Consider the following 21,699-nt stretch of genomic DNA (forward strand, 5'->3'; position numbering starts at 1 on the left):
ACCTCAACGTAGACGCTTTAAGGACACAGTCGCTGATTCGATAATCAAATCAACGGCCCAATCAGTGAAGCCGTTGCTCAAGAAGGCGACCCATTGAGTTTTGATTTTGGTAGCTAACATTAGCCGCCGAAGCTCTGCTGCTGGAAGATGTCGGTGAAGAGGGGGATTGGCGATTCAGCGGTCAGTGCTTTAATTTTACGGAAATTGGCTAAATATTGTATGCGCTGTGGTATTTTGAAAGCTGTCTCCGCCAAAGTTTGTCATGGGTGCTGGTGTTTAACGTTAAAGGGAATCTGACACCGGTGGTGTTGTTGCTCCTCCGTTGCCATCACGTATACATACCTGACTGAGCATCAGCATCACTCTAGTGCTGCTGTTTTACTGTTGTATTTCTGTCTGTGTTTATCAATAAAATACACGTCTAAACGAATGCAGGTCATAAAGAGCCTCCAGTCTTTTTCAGGAACACGACTGAGTTGAACTCCGTGTTTGTTACATATAAACACCATGTTCTCTTCATGAAATGAGATACTTACAGGGTTTAACTAACAGTTATATTTATTCCAAAGAACAAAACGGATTATAACACGTATCTGATTTCTAATGTCATTCATAATATGTACACGATGAAGTTGTTGAATATCTTTTCCTGATTTGTGTGATCTATTTGATATTTCAATAAACTTTATTTCAGTTTTATTTTTATTTATATTATTATTTTAAATATAATTTAGATATTCTCAATTTTCATTATTTCATTCAGGGTGAAAATTACAATACTAAAATAATTTTTGTTAATTGAAATCAAGGTTAACTAAAAATAAACAAATAACTTAAGCCTTTATTACTTTAGCTACTTTTTTTCAGTTAATAAATAAATAAATGACAAATATTTGCCATACAGTTTAATGAACAAAATCATAAATCTAATATTCAAAGTTTCAAACTTAATTTAAAAGTCAAGTCCTGCATGATAGATAGATAGATAGATAGATAGATAGATAGATAGATAGATAGATAGATAGATAGATAGATAAATAGATAGATAGATATCTTTGTGCAAGGTTAGATAAAAGTAAATATTTTTTTATGTGTAAGCTTAGATAGAAAGTGCAAAAATGTTCATAACTAAATATTTTAATATTCACATGTTCTAACTAAAATGTATGCTTATTTTCCCAGTTTTTAAAGAAGAAGATTCCTCAGAACCCAAAATATCAGCATGTAAAAACAAGGCTTGATACAGGTAATACCTTTTTTTTTTTTGTTAAATCATAAACCATCTTTTGACAGTTTATCACATCCATTGTAAATGCTATAGAGTATGTGATGGCAAACCCAGTTTATTTTATAGGCTCCAGCCTGACAAAATACATGGAGAGACTAGAGGAGGCAAGAAAAAGTAAGTTCACGGCAAAAAAAACATTACCTATAACATTTAATTCTCAAAATTACATTTCATTCATCATTCCTACGTGTCATTCATTTGGAGTGAACCTGAAGAATGAACCAAAACCATATTGTTTATAATCAGCAAATTTGTATTAGGTGAAAACAGATGAGGATGCAAAATATGATGAGAATTTGTTTCTTTATTAAAACTATGCTTTTTATTGTACCCAAATGCCTGCTTTTTACACAATGCTTTATTGCAGCGACATATAGAACACATCTCAATAATCTAAAACATCTCATGTCTGTTTACATGTAAAAAAAAACAATTACAATAAAAACAGAAGTGCGTTTTTAATGACTTGTTCCATCTACTTTGTCTCCAAATACACTTACCCTACTGATTTTTACTCGCTTGATAAGCAAAGAAAAGCTGCCTTGTCCACACTGGTCATCTTGTTACAGGTTTCTTTTGATTTCTCAGGGATAAGCAATTCTTGTTCCTTCTTTCTGGCTCCATGAGTAGAGGATGGTTGCTGTACTGTAGATTACAGTAATTCCTCTGTTAAGATTGTCTGTAGTGAAAGTGATATACATAACCTCATCCAGCGGTGTCACTTGGCATCTTTGGTGGTGAGGCTGGACTCTGGAGTTCTTGCCAAAGATAAAAAGAGATGTTGGCAGAGCTTGCCTCAGTTTGTGGTAGCCGTTGGCTTGTTGAAGAGCATTAAAAAGCTTGAAAATGGAGTTTGATATTTTGGGAGTCAATTTAAATGATGTGTCTTTAAATGAAGATGAAGTGAGAAATGGTAACACTCAGGATCCAGGTATAACAGATTGAAATTGTTGGTTTAAAGACTCTATAAGGCTCCATATAGTTTGAAAATGCATGTAATATAATGTTTTTTTTTGTTTTTTTTTTAATCAGACTACAGATATAGGAAGGACGAGTTGTTTAAGAGACTGAAAGTGACCACATTTGCACAGCTGGTAAGAAGAAGAGTATATTATTATTAATATAAATGTTGAATATGGTTATGGTGCTTAATAATTGTTGTGTAACGAATAGTTTTGTTTTTTTGTTTATGCCTTTGTAAGTCACTTTTTATAAATATTTTTATTTTAAATGTATAATTATTCTATATTCATTATCTATTGTACATTATTGTAAAGGGAAATGTGCATCAGTATGTTGGATCTGTGCATTGGGTCTTGAAAGAAAAGCAGCCAAAAAATGACTTAAAAATGACTTGAAGCATTATTTGTGCTACTTAATAGTTTTGTGGAATTAATTGGTGTTGATTTTTACATATATACATGTTTTTTATGGTCATTTTTATAAAATTTTTAATTTTAAACCTTTAAATGTTGGTGTATGTTATTACTTATTTTTTTTAGGTAATCCAAGTTGCTTCGGTATCAGATCAGAATGACAACATTAAAGATGAAATGGCGGGATTAGAAGGTAGTTTCAGTTCTTTTTTGTGTTACTGTTCTTTATTTATTCACAGTAATTTTTTTGTTTGCATTAACAATTTTTGTACTTTTATTTAAGAAGAATGATTTAAACTAACCCTTATCTAAAAGAATTAAACTTGGCAACCATGAACCATCCATAAGGCCATACCAACCAAATAGGGTTAAAAAGGTGAACACAATAGTTAGCAGCAGTGCAAACATATGGCATTCTTTTTTGGGAATGCAGGAAACTTGAAGGTTTTGCAAGCCTGTGCAAAGATTTTTTGGGGGGAGCACAAAAGTTTTACAATTCAACACAGTTTATTGTTCAAGTGAAATATTTTACTGAGGGGATTCATATGTTGTGCAGACAAAATTCTAAGGAAAGCATGTATTTCATAAAAGAACAAAATGAAACATGTTTTTGTAAGAACCTAAATCTTTTCATAAGACAACACAAAAGTAGCTTGAATAGATGAAAACAAAAACTCTGAGGATTATAAGAGAGGATTGCCTGCACAAATTATCTTGTGGAAACTAAATATGTTTTGGGAAAGAATGAAATAGTTGTGCATTCCTTGTTTTAGCAACCGCATAGCAACACCTTCAGCAAATATAATCGGTAACACTTTAGTTTAAGTACCAATTCCCACTAATACCTACTGGCTTTATTGCTTACCTATTTTTAAGATATTGGCTGCTTCTTCATACTTCTAAATAATGATCTTATTATACATCCCTAATCATATTCTATACCTAAACACAAACTTCTACCTTACTAACTATTAAAGGGACAGTTCACCAAAAAAAGAAAATTCTGTCATCACTGACTCTCTCTTTACTTGTTCCAACCCTCTTTTTCTTTTAGTTAAACATTAAAGAAGATATTTTGAAGGAAGCTGAAAACCTGTAATCATTGACATCCATAGCATTTGCTTTCCCTATGGAAGTCAATGGTTTTCGGTTTTCTTCAAACTGTCTTCTTTAATATTCAACAAAAGAAGGAAACTCAAGGTTTATAATCACTTGAGGGTGAGTAAATTAATATTTTAGGTGAACCATCCATTTAATAAACAGCAATTTAGTAGTTTACTGAGCTAAAAGTCTTTGAATGATTTGTTAACAATGGTAATTGTACATTAAAATAAAGTGTGACCATATAATCTTTTTATCTGCATGGATTTAGATGATGTTTCGATATTCTCTGCATCACCGGGCCTCGACTGTCTCTCCGATCAGACTAATGGGTCCCCACAACTAAACCCTCCTCCTCTACAGACCATCAACATTGACGAATCCGGCGACAATGGCTTTTCGCCCAGATCTACACTTCAAAGGTACATATATACATAGCTGGACCTGCTTTGCTTTTGTAATGATTGCATAAAGCTATCTCCTAATTTAATCAACCTAATCAGAATTTCATTTTATTCATCTAATAGATCCCCCCTCTTACATTTCCTCTATTGTACACACACAAGAGCTGTTCATTGGCCGGGCTGCTTTCTCAGGGCCTCGAGCTCCATTGAGTCTGTTTAGGGGCAGTCTGTGCAATGAAACACCGTCCTTAGAGACCCCTTGGGGGGGGGAACTGTGAGATATCGCTTATAACAGTTTGACTGTCCTCACCGGGTGTAACTGAGAATCTTTGGGTTCATTCATAGTGTCATCAGTGGCGTGGGAGAATTAGATCTGGACAAGAACGGACAGAAGACCATCCGGCTGTCTCCGGTTTCTACCTCCAACACCACTGAGTGTCCCTATCCCGACTGCCCGTATCTGTTGCTGGATGTGCGGGACAGAGAGCTGTATGACCAGTGCCATATTGTCAGTGGTAGGAAACCAAATGATAACTGCACAAATAAATTATGAATTAGTAATGTTATTTCAAGTAATTAATTATGTTTGTTGTTCACTGACAGCGTATAGCTACCCTATTGCAACCTTATCAAGGACGATGAACCCGTACACAAAAGAAGTGCTTGACTACGTATCCTTTTGTTGCTGATATGTGTAAATATGTATGCATTGAAACCTATTGAGAACCTGCAATGCGCAACTAGTGCATAATTGTTCATTCATATTTTTGTTCGTTAACACCTTTGATTTCTGTTTTGGGGAAGTTACTTCAAATTATTTAAAATGATAGTTCATCCCTAAATGAAAATTACTCACTGTTTACTTACCCTCAAGTGGTTCCAAATCTATATGAGTTTCTTTTTTGTTGTTGTTGTTGTTGAACACAAAAGAAGATACAGTTAAAACCAGAAGGTAATGTACACTGTAAAAAAAAAAAAAAAAAAAAAAGGAACATAACCATTTTTTAAAAAAAACGTCTAATGGTAAATCATAGTAAGCGTTTACTATTTGAGGTACATCAGGATTACCTAAATGATTTACATTTGCTAAATGCCAGAATAATGAGAGAATTTTTTTTTTTTTTGGAGAATTTTTTATTCATTTCTAGACATTCAAAATTTGCATACATTTCCTTGGTATTTTTTTTTAGCTTTGCTTTTAAACTGTACAACTTTGGTCAAATGTTTTGGGTATCCTTCTACAAGCTTCTCACAATAGTTTAAAAGAATTTTGGCCCATTCCTCCTGACAGATTTGGTGTAACTGAGTCAGATTTGTAGGCTGTCTTGCTTGCACAAGCTTTTTCAACTCTGCCCACAAATGTTCTATAGGATTGAAATAAGGGCTTTGTGATGGCCACTCCAAAACATTCACTTTGTTGTTCTTAAAGCACATTTGAACTAATTTGAACTAATCTGAGCAGAATCAGAGGCATAATAATATGTAAACTTGACTTTCAAGAAAGGTTATAACAATTTCTCTTACAGTTTTCAAACATTCTTCTACTTCTTTTGTGTTCAACAGAAAAAAAAACTCAAACAGAATTTAGAGTTTTCGGTGAACTATGCCTTAAATAATTAAGTGATAAAAATGTTTTTAAATTACTTTTCTCATTACTTTGTCAGAAAAGTAATTTAATTACTCAGGAAATTGAATTGAAAAAGTGTTTTGATTTAAGAACTTTTTAGTTTATACTGTCTGCAACAAAAATGGGATATTTAGTAGAAGTTAAATGAGTGAAACACCATCACAATATAATATGACTTTCATTTCACTTTGGAATGTATGAAAATTACATAGTTGTATTTGCCTTTTTGTTCGTTATCAAAAGTGGTATTGATTAAAATTTTTAAGCTATTAAATCAAAGTTAAAAATTCCATGATTGTAAAAACACCACAAGTTAAGAGATGCAAATATCAGATTGTGTCATCAAGATGAAACGTTTGATTTACACTTCTACTTTTTTATGTTTAAAGTTCTCGTTCTTATGAAATCAAGCCATTTCTAGAGGTAATTTTTTTAACAACTATGCAGAAAAATGCATCTGGAAAGATCATCATCGTGTATGACGAGGATGAGAGGATAGCAAGTCAAGCAGCCACTACCATGTGTGAAAGAGGCTTCGAGAATCTTTTCATGCTGTCGGGGGGTGAGTCTATCAAAAGTGTTTTACTTTACACAGAATGGAAAATAAGCTTCTTTTGGAGTTAATATTACTGTTTTTATACACAGATTATCAAATAAGGATTCATTCTGTCAGCATCAGGGGCTGGATTCACAAATTATTGTTAAGGAAGTTTTTTTTTAACTGCTATTTTCTTCTTAGTGTCTATCTCCTCCTGATTTTTTACTAAGATTGTTCCTAATTCAAAACTTATAAGTAATTTAAAGCTTGAACAGGATGTGGCTGCTACTTTAAAATCAGGACTATAAAGTGATGGAATTAAAATGTAGCGGTAATAAATTTGGTGTTGCTTTACATTCATTCTTAGTTCTTAATCAATGGTCTCAAACTTAATTCCTGGAAGGCCGCAGCTCTGCATAGTTTGGTTTTCACCTATCTCCAACCTGCTTAATAGTCTATAGTTTTCTTGAACACTTTGATTAGTTGGATCAGGTGTGTTTAATTAGGGTTGGAGCAAAACTGTGCAGAGCCGCGGCCCTCCAAGAGTCCAGTTTGACACCCGTTTTTAATTCTTCAGTTTCCACTCTAAGATTATCTAAGATTCGACCAATTTCTATGGTTAAATGTAGTTGTTTTAATGAAAATCTGTGTTAATTATAAAGTTAAGGACAAATCTGAACCCCAGCAAACTACATTCTTTAAAATATCGTCTTTTGTGGTCAACATACGATTGAAACTCATAAAGGTTTAAATCCACATGAGTAAAGATGCACTTTTTCATTTTAAGCCAACTATTCCTTAAAAAAAAGTTCTTGACTAATATCCTAAGAAAATTTTTGTGAATCTAGACCAAGAATTGTATACACATTTTTAAATTAACAGCTCTTTTTTTCTCAACAAGGGTTAAAAGTGGTTGCTCAGAAGTTTCCAGAAGGAATGACGACCGGCTCCGTTCCCATCTCCTGTTTGCCATCACCAACAGGCCCTGCAGGACGCAAGCGATCAGTGCAGCAGCAGACATCACAGTTGGCAGAGAAAAAGTGGCGGTTCACAGCAGAAGACCTTGACAAAATCCAGCATTACCTTGAGGAGGTGTTCATACCCAGTGAAACCAGCAGTGAGTCAGTCCTTTCAGATCTGATGAAAACAAAGTGAAAAACGTGGTCGATCTGTATTAGAAACCTTTCACCAGCAGATGGCAACAATATATACAAATTCAGCCACAGCTGACGGTGAATCATTTAAAGGGATATTTCACCCAAAATTGAAAATCTACCTGTTTGAGTTTATTTCTTCTGTTAAACGCAAAAAGTGATATTTTGTAGAATGATAGAAATTAAAAACCTTTGACTTCTCAGGTATTTGTTTTACCGACTATGAATGTCAGTGGTAAGACTTTCTTTTTTTTTTTTAAATCTTCTTTTGTGATCAACAGGAGAAAGATAGTCAAAGTTTGGAACCACTTGAGGGCGAGTAAATGAAAAGAAAATTTTCAATTTTGGATGAACTATCCATTTAATAGGAACAGGTTCCATTTACTTCTGTAAATATGTTAAATACAACTATGGAAAATGACACCCCTTGAAAAGTCTCAGTTTCCTTGGATTGATGATGTATAGTTATATGACTGGGTAAAATGAAATTTTTATTTTATTTAATAAACTACAGATTACAATATTTTAAAATAAATATTTAAATATACTTATAAAATATTAAAATAATAATTTCAGACATGTTCATTTTGTGGAAAGCACAGTTCCAGTGTTTAAACCTCAGAAAAGTTAAGAAATAAATATTTGGTAGAATCCTGATTTTCAATGGTCATTTTCTTTAAAAAAAATATTTCCCTAAATGACAATATTTTTATTTGAAAGATATGTCATCAGACTGGATCCTTTTAATTATAGAAATAAATTACATTTTAAGTGAATTTAAACAGGAAAATTTTGATTAAAAAAATACCTTTGGTGAAATTCTTTTTTCCAACAGCATAAAAAATCTATTCTGTTTACACTTTATGTTAAGGTTCCAGTATTTACTATGAACAGTAAATTTTTAAGGATAGTTCACCTAAAAAATTAAAAATGACTTTATTTATCCTTCCTCATGTCATTTCAAACCTTTATGAGTTTCTGTCTTCTGTTGAACACTAAAGATGTTTTGAAGAATGCTGTTTGCTGGCCATTGTGCTCCATTTCAGGAAAAAAATACTATGGAAGCTGTGAGTGTGTGTGTTCAACAGAAGAAAGAAGCTCAAATATTTTTTTTAACAAGTGAAGGGTGAATAAATGATTTTCATTTCTGGGTGAACAATTACTTTATTGCTATCTAATGAAAAGTCAGTCATTTTAGTCCTTTTTAACTCAGTGCATGAACTAATGTCACCAAACACAAAATTAGATTTTAGTGATACATTAGTAAATGTTGAACTATGATTCATAAATGCTGTGCAAGTATTGTTTATTCTTAGTTCATGTTAGTAAATACATTAACATATGTAACCTAATGGAAGTGTGAAAAAAAAAATGTAATCTAATTTTACACTTATTAATTTTAGGTCGCCTCAGCAGCAGAATGTCCACTAGCAGCGCTCGCTCCAAAGCGTCTACAGTCGGTAGCAGTCGACAAGGTTCATCCATAGCAGGATCAGAAAGCGCTCGTTCAAGAAGTAGTCGACCCTGGAAATAACCCTCGCTTTCACCTGGTCACAGCTTCACTTCAATGCATAAATAAATCCATGCTGTTTTACTTTAGCAGGATTCCTCTGAACATCTGTGATGGACAAACCACTGGCATGTATTTTTTCAGTTCACATTTTTCATGCCACATGCACATGGTTTAATTCTGTGAAGAAATTAAACATAAATTAGTCCTGAAAGTACACAACAATGGCACTGAAATGGTTTTATACACTTTTTTGCACTACAAACTTCAAATCCAAACTATGTGTTTAAAATCGAAATCCATTACTGAGTTAGCATTGTTAACTGTTTTGGGCATCGTTGAACCATTTAAACTCAAAAAAAAAAAATGGTAGATGTCAATTTTAATGCATATGTAGTGTTCGTCTAAATGTTACATAGTTTATCAAAAGAACATATTTTGAAAATATGCTCATTTTACAACTCCTCTAGAGTTAAACAGATCAGTTTTCAAATTTTTTAATCTATCCATTCAGATGGCAGGAGCACTTTTAGCTCAGCTTAGCATAGTTCAAATCAAATCTGATTAGACCATTAGCATCTCCCTATAATGAAAAAGAAAAGTGTTTTCATGATTTTCCTATTTAAAGTTTCTATAGTTACATTGTGTACTAAGATTAAGAGAAAATTAAATGTTGCTGTTTTCTAGTCAGATGTGGCTAGGAACTATACTCTCATTCCGGCATAATAATCAAGGAACTTGTGTAATATCATTGCGCCTGCTGCAGACATGGTATGGCAGCAAAATTCCTTGATTATTACGACAAAATGAAAGTACAGTTCCTAGCCATTTCAACCTATAGAAAACAGCAACATTTGATTTCCAGTTTGATTACAGAAGATTCAAGCTGTAGGAAAATCTAAATATTTTGCCATTTTTGAGTAAGATGCTAATGGTCTAATTCGATTCAATGATCTATGCTAAGCTAAGCAAAAAGTTCTACCGCCAGACCCATAGATTGACTCAATGGATTTGAAACTGTATGTGACTTGTGAAATGAACATTTCCAAAACGAAGTGAAGTATTTCTTTAAGCAGGTCTTAGTGGTGTTACAAACCTGGTCCTGTATGCTGTGTTTTGTTTTGTTATTTTTTTTTGTTCACCCTTTTTTTTGTCTTTTCCACGCCGTTGTTTGTTCCCATGGTTTTTTCAGTTACTTTCTCCTCCTCTCTTCATTATCTTGTCAGCCATTTTGCAAAACGCTTCTTTGCTTCAGTCAGTCTTAACAGAACAATTCCTTCTTCTTCTTCTTATTGGGATTTTAGAGGCAGCTTGAATATTTTGCATTGCATTACTGCCATCTGGTATTTTACTTTACGTTCTTATTGCTAACAGAACAACTGACCAAAGCTAACTGGTTTTATACAAAATGGCTGACAAGATAAGAAGAGGAGCAGAGACAGTAACTGGGGAAACCACGAGAACAAATGAGAGTGTGGAACAGAGGAACACCGGAAACATTGAGGACAAACTGAAACACAGCACCAGAGTGGTAACAAGTGAAATGACTTCACTTATTGACTAATTTGCTTTAAATTGTGCTATGAAATGATTTGTTCATTGAGCATGCTGGTTTAGCTGCTGTATGTTTACTTGCTCAGTAGGTAGTTTTTATGCTGCAGTTCTTTAGAAATATTTTAGATGTGCTTTCAATGCCTTAAACACAAGCTCGTCTGTTTGTTTAGTGCATTTGTTAAAATGGCTGACGCTTCAAGAGCCCATTCGGAAAGATTTGAATGTTTTGAAATGTAGCTGTGATTATGGGCATTAATGAAGATAATGTTGCTGTGTTTATTGCAGAGCGTGATGAAGGAACCTAAAGTGCATTTATTAGAGCTATTGTTGATATAATGTACACACAGAGTTGTAAAGAATGTGCTTTGACTGCTTTGGCCTTTTGTTTTCTGTATTTCTCTTTTAAATTCACGTTCTTTCATAGAACATGACTTATTGATGATGAATAATTAATTTAATCTATAGAACGAAAGCTACCTGGTTTATTACTTTGTATTGGACTGAATAAAGATACATTTTTTATTGTTGACATATGTTGTATTTAAATTACTTTCATGAATATTCATCATCATGTTGTTTGTGAGTAGTTGCACAGTGTCTTTATTCAGTGGGGCGAGCTGTCCACATTATGAAAATTATCTTATAGGCCTCTTTCAGGGCTCACAAAATCTGCTAGCCTGATGTCCTGTGGCTTTTGTTTTTTTAGTTGGGTTACCAAAATCTATCAATATCCCACTGGGCACAGTGTAGATAGATTTAGGTAGCCGGCCTGAAAAAAACTATAACCCCAGGACTTCACACTATGATTTTGTAAGCCCTTGTCAAAGCAAATAAGAACTCCCATTACTCTAGTTAATAAACTAATTGGACTCATTTTCCCGCAATGTTGCAGTCTGTTGCAAAGTTGTAGGCAAGTTGTTTCTGTACTGTTTTCAGTCCTGGTATTCAGCTGTTATTCCCTAATATTTGCTGTCATAAATTGTGCATATTTCAGTTTGTGTCTTTCTTCTCAAATGCAAAAAAAATCATGGTTATTTTAATGTAGTAGCACCATTGTACCATCAAATATGTAACCATGAATATGTTTCAAAACTTTTTTATTCTTAACATTATATAACCTATTGGCGTTAATAGTCAATTTGATGTTTTTATTTTTTATTTTTATTTTTTTAAGTGGATGTCATTACTTCTGTGACATGCAGTTGCTTAAATTCTTAATTTTTTTCAGCAGGGTTGTAACAGAGGCCATTGAATTTGTTTGATTTAGAAGTATTGTGTATTGTTTTTTAAGTAACTTACTCTGTTTTAATCATTTCTGTAATGTAATAAAATAATGTACGAAGGGAATTACCTTAAAAAGTTCATATACCTTATATGTGCACTATAATCGATGACTTTCCTCTGCGGAAGCTGAATATATAGGTAAGATTTTAATATTTCATGTCACATATTTATTAATTTGTCATCAAGTAATGTAATAAGCTGTAAAACCTACAATCTGACAACCATTAATACAAAAAGTAAACCCATTTTTGCATTAATGACCGGCTGATGGTACATTTTGGCTTACTCCTGCACTTTGACTAATCACAAAAATGCTGTATGCTTAATAAGGATTATTCTTGATGTGCTCCATGATGACCATCAGAGCGAGCCAGGTCTCCTCGGCGGTGGGCAGGATCTGATCGGCTGGCAGAATGAAACCATACCGACCGGTGTCTCTCAGCTCAAAGGTGTAGGAGTACTTGATGCCCTGTTCATAGGCCCAGTCAGTAGTGACTCCATCAGCTTGATCTGAGAGAAGACATGGTAAACAATGAGAACATCATAATTAATAATCATTAGGGTATTGGTTTGATATATACAGTAAGTGCTTTATATTAATGGTAAATGTTCTTACAGATGGTAGTAATGATGCTGCCATATGTGTAGGCAGTGTTATATAAAGACTGCAGTTCACTGGTGGCCTTTCTGGCAAGCTCATGCTGAAAGGACAATACAGAATTCAGGTGAAATTGTGTTAAATATTTAAACTTATAAAGTATGTTTGTTTTCAGATGCATACCAGTTCAGCCTGGTCCTTTGCAGCGGTTTGTGTGTATCCATATGGGTAGAGAAGCATCTGGGAGTAGCTGTGGATGGACAAGAAGGCCTTGAGATTGCCATGAGATTTCACAAATTCTACAATGGCTTTCACCTCAGGCTCAGAATGAATGCTGGGACCATGGTAGGTCTGAGAGCATGGGTTGCTGCTGGATCCAGGGCCTGTAGATTAAAACAATGCATGTCGGTTTAATAAATAAATCAATGTGATTTCTAAAATCCCAAACTTCAATGCAACATCTCACCACCAAAGCCAGTCTCCCAGTTTCGGTTGGGATCAACTCCGACACAGCTGGAGCCAGTATTGGGCTTTCTGGTTTTCCTCCACATGCGGTCCTTCACGAACCAACCAGTCAATTGAATTCCAAAAAGAAAGAGGAGACATTTCATTATGAAAGGTCAATGTCAATTTAATGTTATAGAATTTTATTATTGCCATTGAATATCAAATAATAAAACCATAATAACAGTTCTCTTCTGTTTTTGTGTCTTTAATGCACACAATTGTTCGTTTGTTGGTTTTCTTGCCATTCAGAACTATCATTAAATCTGAGTTTGTCTTTTTTTGTTCAGACATGAAAGTACAACAAATATATATCATTCAGCCTAGACACCTCCTTACACAGCATGTAGATTGGGAGATAGTAGGGACTTACTCTGCAGGAAGGTTGGAAGTCCTTTGAGTGGGAGAGACTTATGCCACAAGTAGGTTGAATTATTAATATTTTTTGTCTTGGAGAAATAAATCTGCTAGGTTGCTGATTGGATAATTATTACAGAGCAAGTACAGAGACATGCCTACTGCTTGTATATTCACAGACATGCTGTCTAAGACTATAACACATACATGTATACCCTCAAACAAGGCAGGAGAGCGTGAAGAAAAAACAAACAATATGAATCTTGATTAAGTGTATAAACAAACAGTTGCATTAGCAACATGCATTTATCCACACAAATTGACTGAAATACAACAAATGAAATGAACACCCTCCAAAACAGCCTTCTTTCACCAAAACATTTTTTTTTTGGACCACCATAGTCTATGTGACCACATACTATATATGTAGACCTTGGTGACCGATTTAACATTAGTGGACTAGAATATATGTGCACTTGGTAACTTTGCCAACCAGCTTATCTCTAGTGAGCTATACTATGTGTGACCGGGCTACCTTGGTAAATGGCTTAGCACTAGTGAACTAGACCATGTGTGAGGCGAGCCTTGGTTACTTTGCCAACTGACTGAACAGTTAAGCACCTTGTTAGCACCTGAAAATGAAAATCCAACTCATGAATAGACACGAGAGAGAAGAAAAACATGTGACTATAGGAGCCTGATAACGACTTGTTTAATGTTAGTTCAAAGCAACTGAGATTGGTGAACAGATCCTGGATTCTTACTCGCTTTACAAACCCATCACTCTGCCACTAAAGAAAACCCAAAAGGAGCAAAACCTGAAGCTTCCCACCCTTAAAAGCCATCCCGCTCACACTGCACAGCATTTGAAGAAGTGTTTTAGTTTTCCACAATATGAAAAGACAAGACCGAAGATCTTGCCAATCACATCACAAACAAGCCTTAAAATATGGAACATTGCTTTGAATTGACTGACAAATTACTTGAAATATTTAGTCAAAGTTCAAGCAGCCAACATTTACCCATATAACCTTGTTGAAGGACTTTTAGTTTTTGTTTGTTAGATTGCTAGTGCAAAAAATACTAAGGCATTTAAAATGTTAAAGCAACAGCAACCAACTACTTGCACATAGTTGATGACGTAGTAGGAACAGATGTGAGAAAAAAGTAATAACTGTGACGTGTTAACTCACAATTACGATATTTAGTCCCTGCAAATTTTCTACATATGAGCTCAAATTTAGAAAAAAGAACAAAATTGTGTGATTTAAAACATCACATTTACCCTTATCACAAATTTCCAACAAGTAGCAGAAACAAGCTTCGATATATAATCTTCCACGTATCAAACTTACATCACTATGGGTGTAGGCAAGACCGTCAGGGTTGGCGACGATCTCCAAGAAGATATCATAGCTGTTCAAGATGTCAGTGAGGACTGGGTCACGTCCATAGTCAGTCACAATCTGCAAAGGTATAAAACATGGGTAAATTATACTAATGAAATTATGGTTTCCTTAACGAACCATGCATTGAGCTTTACCTTTTTGGCAAACCAGATTCCGCTAGCATGGGTGATCCATTCTCTGGAGTGGAGACCAGTGTCTATCCAGATACCAGGACGGTTTGCTCCAGTGCTGAACTGATTTACAGGATATTAGTTATACTGATCAGTTGAAAATATGAATTGTTGCTGACATTCGCATGCTCTCTTAAAGGGACAGTTCACTCAAACATGAAAATTCAGTCATTATCTACTTACCCTCAAGAGAAACTTTTTCATTATAAAGGTTCTAAATTGGCCTCAATGGTTCCATAAAGAACTTTTAACATGCATGGAACCATTCTATTGCACAAACATTTCTTCATAGAGGGAAAATAGCCAACTGATTATAAAAATGTTATTTACACATATACACAAAAAACTAAAATGGTTCTTTCTAGGCTTTCGGATTTCGTTATGGGACCTTGAATTCTACAACTATTGGTTATAAAAAATTAACTAAATGACTTTATTCAATTTGTTGGAGCAGAGATCAAGTTCTTAGAATAATTTAAAAGCATAAATAAACAATAAATAAATGGAAAATAATCATTAATCAAGTGCCTAAGTGTTAGTATTTAACCATGAATGAAACATTTGCTGATAATAGATGCATAGTGAATACAAGATGTAAAGCTATTCTGGCATTATTGTCAGCATTTTAAAAGTTGGATAAAACTAATGTCATACTTTACTGTATTTAGTGTGCAAATTTGGATTTAGAAACTAATTTCTATCCATAATAATAAGTTAAAGTTAATTTTCAGTTACATTAACAACCAAAACTACTATTTTATAGAGTTATAACCTACTTTCAGGACGTTCAAGGGGCGGTTCTCATAGCTCTGACCAATCTCAATTTTGCTGACCATGTTCTGGTTTTCTGCCACCAGCATATCCATGAAAGAGTTGATCTGAGAACAGCATGGAGAAGAGCAAATGTTTAAGCATATTTTGAGTGTAAAAAAGTCATAATAAAAATTTAAGGTCTTGTAAATCTAATGAACTAATTCTTCATCACTCACAGAGTCCAAATCATGGTAGGTGGTGTAGACAAAGTCATCGGTGCTTCTCGGAAAGCCGCGGTATTTCAACATCTGCAGTTGTTCTTCATCCACCAGATCCTTATGGCAGAGAAAGCCATCACATAAGTAAGGATTCACAACTTTCAGCATTTTACTGTATATAATTACCCTCCATTAATAGTTATGTGTAAGTAAATTGAATTATTTATTTCCCACCTGGACATTCTCGATCATGATGTGATATGGGATCTGATTGTAGGCCAGAAACGCTCTGACAGCCTGGAGACTGTGGAAAGGGACATGAAGATCAACAGGCAGAGACTCTCTAGCAGGATTCATCCAGAAGTCCAACTGAACACAAAAGAAAATGTATGTTGTATAGATTTATATTACATTTTAGAATGAACTATATTAAATAACACACAAACACATTCATCTGATGTAACATGATATTATGTAGTGCTATAAAATAATACGAAGCAGTGGTGCAGTAACGCTGTTGCCTCACAGCAAGAAGGTCGCTGGGTCGCTGGTTCGAGCCTCGGCTCAGTTGGCGTTATTATGTGGAGTTTGCATGTTTTCCCTGCGTTCGCGTGGGTTTCCTCCGGGTGCTCCGGTTTCCCCCACAGTCCAAAGACATGCAGTACAGGTGAATTGGGTAGGCTAAATTGTCCATAGTGTATGAGTGTGTGTGTGAATGTCTGTGTGGATGTTTCCCAGGGATGGGTTGCGGCTGGAAGGGCATCCGCTGTGTAAAAACTTGCTGGATAAGTGGCGACCCCGGATTAATAAAGGGACTAAGCCGACAAGAAAATGAATGAATGAATGATATAAAATAACATTACTATTTTATTAATTTGTTATATTATTATTATTCGTTTCACCAGACACACACAGGATTCTACAATTGCTGGTACATTTTGCCTGATGTAATCTTCAAGATAAATAAAAAATGACACTAATTATATCAAATTATCTCTAAAAAATTATGTTTAAATGTGTATTTGGGTACGTTTTATTTAAAAAATGTTAAAAATTATATACTTAATATTAATGTTAAAATTTTAATACATATTTTTGACTTTCTCTACATTATACATTTGTTGTCTGTCATTCTAGTTTCACAAAAACTATACATACAAACAGCTCTGTAAAATATTAGAAAATATACTACATATTCAAGTAAGTAAAATAAACAATATGTTATATACAGTAAATTAAATTGTTTAAATTAATACTAACAGAAGCTAATCTACTATACAAGCACCGTCTAAACCAATCAGATAATCCATTTATTTTTTCAAATGCTTACATACCCCTAGTAAGTCAGCTTCAGTCAGTTCCTTCAGAAGTGAGATCTGCTCTGCATTTTTTGCATTGATCCGAAGAACCTGATCTCTGCAGAAACATTAATACACTTTTTTTTATTATTCAGGATACTTTTGAAACATGTTTCATGTTGTCATCTGCAGTTAAGTGTCTGGATGTTCAGTATGCTGATTTTGCAGATTTTTGTTGATCAATCGAAAATAAATAACATAATGGCAAGATACAGCTGCTAACATGTTTATATTTTGCAAAATATATATATATAATAAATAGATTTAAATATTAATAAATAACCAAAGCATGAAGTAGAGGATAAAGGAGTGTACACTGTACAGAATATTCAACATAATTACATTTAATTAAATAAGGTTTCACAAATAACAAGTGCTGTATTATTAATAATGAAGATTAAAAATGAAGTGCTGTATTATTAATAATATCTCAGTTGGAGCAATATTAGCAAAGAATCTGAAATTTTGAAAGAAACTATTTTGTAGTAAAATGTTTTAACTCACCCCTCAAAAGTCACTTTGCCGAACACGGCCACAAAAAGCGCAGTGAGAACCAGTAAACCCTTCATTCTGCTGACTTCAGTAGAGCTTTCCCCATCAACAGACCGTTTATATACCAGCCTGCTGATTGAGACTAGGTTTTTTGGTATACAGGGTCACTGTTCAGATCAACCTGCTGCTTTGGTTCTCACAGACTTATAAAACACTGATGAAAAAAAAGGTATGGGAATATTGCATCTGTTTTCTCGCCTGTTACTTTATCAGTTCAGTGATTATACAGAAGAAAACAAGTTGCAGTTTTTATTTCAAGTCCCTTTTCCATGGTTTAGCATGGAGGTAAATGGGAAATTCTGCTTACTAATTGGTATTTTTGTACAGATTATTTATGTTTTAAATATTGCTGATGCATGTTTTTATATAAATTGCAAGAGAAATTTTAAAAATGTGATTGTAATGATGAAGAGATTTAGGCAATGTGTAATCATTTTTTGTAAAATTTTACATACAATTTTAAGTTTAAATAAGAACATTATTATTATTTAAAATATTTTTTTCCTTATTTTTCTCAAAAATAAAAGTAGAATTTTAATCAAAGTAGAAATTTTATTTAAGCCAAAAACAGTCATATTTCAGCACTGTATTGTTTGTTTTGTATATGCGTTTCTGCATTACCAATTCAGTATGCACGCATAACAAAACATATAATACAAAATATTGTTTTCATTATTCATTTATTTACGTGGATAATATAGCCACAATTATGGTTGTGTATGGTGTCAGAAAATCAAAAATGTATCTTTTGAAATTGCTCGCTAAAGTTGATATGTCAAATTTGAAAAGTGTTGCAAAATTTTTATGTAGCATTGTGGACTGTGAACAGCCCACACTCCTTTTCAGCCCTGGAGTTTCAAGCCTTAGACCGGCCCATCTCAGTTCACGACTGACTATATTAAAATAATGAATCATTTCCAATTCATTTTCTGATGACACTATCACATCTTTTTCAAGGAATCAGCTACTTTAGATCTTCAAATGTCAGCGGGTCGGCGTCATAACGCAATGTGCTACTGATTACAGTATTACTTTCTTTTGATGGCTTAATCTTTTTCTCCCCTTTTTAGATTTCTGATCAAGTTATGTCAGATTTATTAATGTAGTGAATCATCTGATTTTCATTGAGCAGGTGTGATATTTATTAATATTAATTATTCAAATTCTTATTTTCACTAAGGTGCAGCTGTTTGGGGTTGAATAATAGTTACGTCATCATTAACCTGCAGGCTGCATTCTGCTCAAGGGGGATGCGAGAAAATAAATTAAAAAAAAGAGCGAAGCTGCAGAAAAATAAAGAATAGAAAGATTGAGGCTATGGTCAAATAAATAAATAAATGAAAAAAGTGTGACTGCTGAGAGTGCAGGCAGCATAGGGACACAGGCCTATGCGGCCAAAAAACAGACTTCTCCCGGTCCTCCCGATTAGCCAATCTGGGCCTGACTGTGAAAATGGAGGCTTTAAACAACAATGGATTTTTAGTCACGAGACCAATTCAGCTAATATGGTGGATGACTTTTTTTCTGCAGTTGTTTTGGATGCTCTCACTTTTGAAAGAATTGTTATTTAGTTTTTAACAGATTAATCCCAGTTTATACATGATCAATATTGCTTTTCTTCAAGGGAAACGGAACGTATACTGTTGTTATGGCACTCTCCCAGTCTATACTCTCACTCACACTTCCAACTTTATACTTCTGTGTAACTCGTAGCAACAACTCCACCTCACTGGTGGCTTATTTATTAAACAGTTTTTTTCCTCGATATATTGCAATTTTTCAAACTGCAAAATTGACCTTAACGCATGCACGGACGAAAGCATTTTCAGAAGCTTCAGTGTGGATGACCAATTTTTGGGAATTGATTGAGACAAGAGTGGACACAGAACATTTAAAAATACTTTTAGGTGTTTTTAGATAGCATTCTGAAGTATTTGCATCATTATTTTTTAGATAAGAAGATAAAGAGAGAGAGATTGACTACATTGATTGATGGATTGAGTGATGGCATGATGAGATCATGTGACTGCTACCCTTTTTGCCTTTTTGTGCAAAAGCAGTGGCTTTGTTCAATCCTTACTTTGTTATCCTGTAGTTCACAGTAGGAAGACTACAGCATTCAGAGTTGTAAATTCAATATTTACATTAATACACTTTACTACAGTCATGTGGGACCTACTGTATCTTTTCAGTTGCAAAACATTGATAAGGTTGTAGGGAATTTGCTAGTTTTGTTTGTGTGTTTTAATGATTGTACAAGCATGTATCTGTACTGTATATGTGACAATAATAAACATAGATAATAAAACATAACAGGGAACATAATAACATTATATATATATATATAACTGTTTTAGGACAGTAAAAAAAAAAAAATATATATATATATATATATATATATATATATATATATATATAYAYATATATATATATATATATATATATATATATATATATATATATATATATATATATTTTTTTTTTTTTTTTTTTTACTGTCCTAAAACCAGCTTGCACAATACTAAATATTTTGATGTTGCACTATAAAAGTTAGTTAAAAGGATTTTTACAACTGTCCTGCAGTTAAAGAGTTGAGTTTCACCACTTTTGAAGCAGCACTTAACATAAATCATTGAAGCTGTAACCCACTTGCTTTCACTGGGAGAATACTTTGCAACCATGGAGAACATTTACGTAGAATCAAAATAAAATATAGCAACTTCTCATTTCCCATCAGTCTTAGTACATGTGGCAACTACAGAAAAGTCAAGCTTTGAATACACAAATTATCTAAACTCTTTGGTCATTTTTGAGCATGATGCGTCTTGCTCCCGGAGGAAACCCAGGCAAACATGGGGAGAACATGCAAACTCTACAGAGAAACACCAACTGACCCAGTCGAAGCTCAAACCAGTGACCTTCTTGCTGTGAAGTGAATATGCTACCCACTGCACCACCGCACAGCCTGAATGTATTCGAAAATGGTAAAACTTAATTGTTTAACACTAGTGGAGTTGTAAAGTGTCTTCAAAAAATAAAGTGTTTCTTTCATATACTCACTATAGCTTCTAGTGTGAACTTTGCAGTTTAAGTGAACAAATAAACAGCTGGTACCAATAGCCAGTACCAAAACCTGTGATTTTATGTCATGTAAAATCTGTAAAAAGTATTGGTTAGCCAAACCAAAACAATAGGATTTAAGTTAGTTATCTTGATTTGTTTAGAACAGAGATAACCAAACTAAGGCAAGCAGGCCAAAGTTGGCCCATACTACCTTTGATTTGGCCCAACATCCCTCTTGAGAAGAGGAGAATGATAGGAAGGTGTTAGGGCAAATATCTTTGACAGAGATCGTCATTTTGAATTTAACGTAAACTTTTGTTTGTCTGACTTTTTAAAAATGTAAATACTGTCACTTGATGGAAAGAGGGCATGCACCACACACTCCATTGTGATATTAGTGGGATTGTTTTTACTGTATTAAGTTCATTTTGTATGTTTTTTTTTAAACACTGTAGTAATTATTAAATTTTAAAGCAATGTTTTGTAGCTTTTTTTTTAATTTTAGGAATGAAATTATGAAATCACTCATAGAAAATTAAATATAATACAGATAGGTATTTTTACCTTTGGCCCACAGCCCTCAACCGCTTTTGCGTTTTGGCCCTTCATAAGAATACGTTTGGGAACCCCAGATTTAGAAAATGTGTTTTTTTTTTCAGTCATTTTAATATTTAATGTGTCTATTAAAATATATAGTACAAATGTCTTTAACCTCCACTGTTTGTTTTATGGTCATATTATTCATTCAATAAATATAACAGTGCGTCAAAGCATATTTATAGACACTGTTTCCTCTGCACATGTGTTGGTTTTGATATTGGTGTATTTTAACAAGATTCAGTACTAACAGATTAATGAGTTTTAATGTGTGTGTTTGTGTG

At 33.8% G+C, this 21,699-nt stretch overlaps 2 protein-coding genes across 3 annotated transcripts; one reads left to right on the forward strand and one right to left on the reverse strand.

Moving 5' to 3' along the window:
• Positions 1–108: 108 nt before the first annotated feature.
• cep41 (centrosomal protein 41) lies at positions 109–11,081 on the forward strand. Of its 2 annotated transcripts, NM_001002194.1 has the most exon segments (11): positions 109–180; positions 1,183–1,246; positions 1,355–1,402; positions 2,321–2,382; positions 2,791–2,857; positions 4,037–4,187; positions 4,515–4,684; positions 4,773–4,840; positions 6,244–6,358; positions 7,236–7,451; positions 8,892–9,087. In NM_001002194.1, coding segments are annotated over 11 exon segments (1,125 nt in total). In that variant the 5' UTR covers positions 109–147; the 3' UTR covers positions 9,023–9,087.
• Positions 11,082–11,988: 907 nt separating this feature from the next.
• Positions 11,989–17,786, reverse strand: cpa1 (carboxypeptidase A1 (pancreatic)). The gene is given in 11 exon segments (NM_001020482.2): positions 11,989–12,346; positions 12,453–12,537; positions 12,618–12,817; positions 12,901–12,991; positions 14,651–14,761; positions 14,839–14,937; positions 15,651–15,752; positions 15,864–15,962; positions 16,080–16,214; positions 17,180–17,261; positions 17,708–17,786. Coding segments are annotated over 11 exon segments (1,257 nt in total). The 5' UTR covers positions 17,773–17,786; the 3' UTR covers positions 11,989–12,158.
• Between the last annotated feature and the right edge of the window lie 3,913 nt (positions 17,787–21,699).

The sequence above is a fragment of the Danio rerio genome, chromosome 25, assembly GCF_049306965.1.
Source record: "Danio rerio strain Tuebingen ecotype United States chromosome 25, GRCz12tu, whole genome shotgun sequence".
Taxonomy (NCBI): Eukaryota; Metazoa; Chordata; class Actinopteri; order Cypriniformes; family Danionidae; genus Danio; species Danio rerio.

What these genes read in the sequence shown, in the direction of transcription:
- cep41 (XM_073941971.1), top strand. Translation starts at nt 2,135, where the DNA reads ATGGAGTTTGATATTTTGGGAGTCAATTTAAATGATGTGTCTTTAAAT. An exon ending in CCCAGATCTACACTTCAAAG is followed by an intron (nt 4,188 to 4,514) that starts GTACATATATAC and finishes GTTCATTCATAG; the next exon opens with TGTCATCAGTGGCGTGGGAG. An exon ending in CAAAAGAAGTGCTTGACTAC is followed by an intron (nt 4,841 to 6,243) that starts GTATCCTTTTGT and finishes ACAACTATGCAG; the next exon opens with AAAAATGCATCTGGAAAGAT.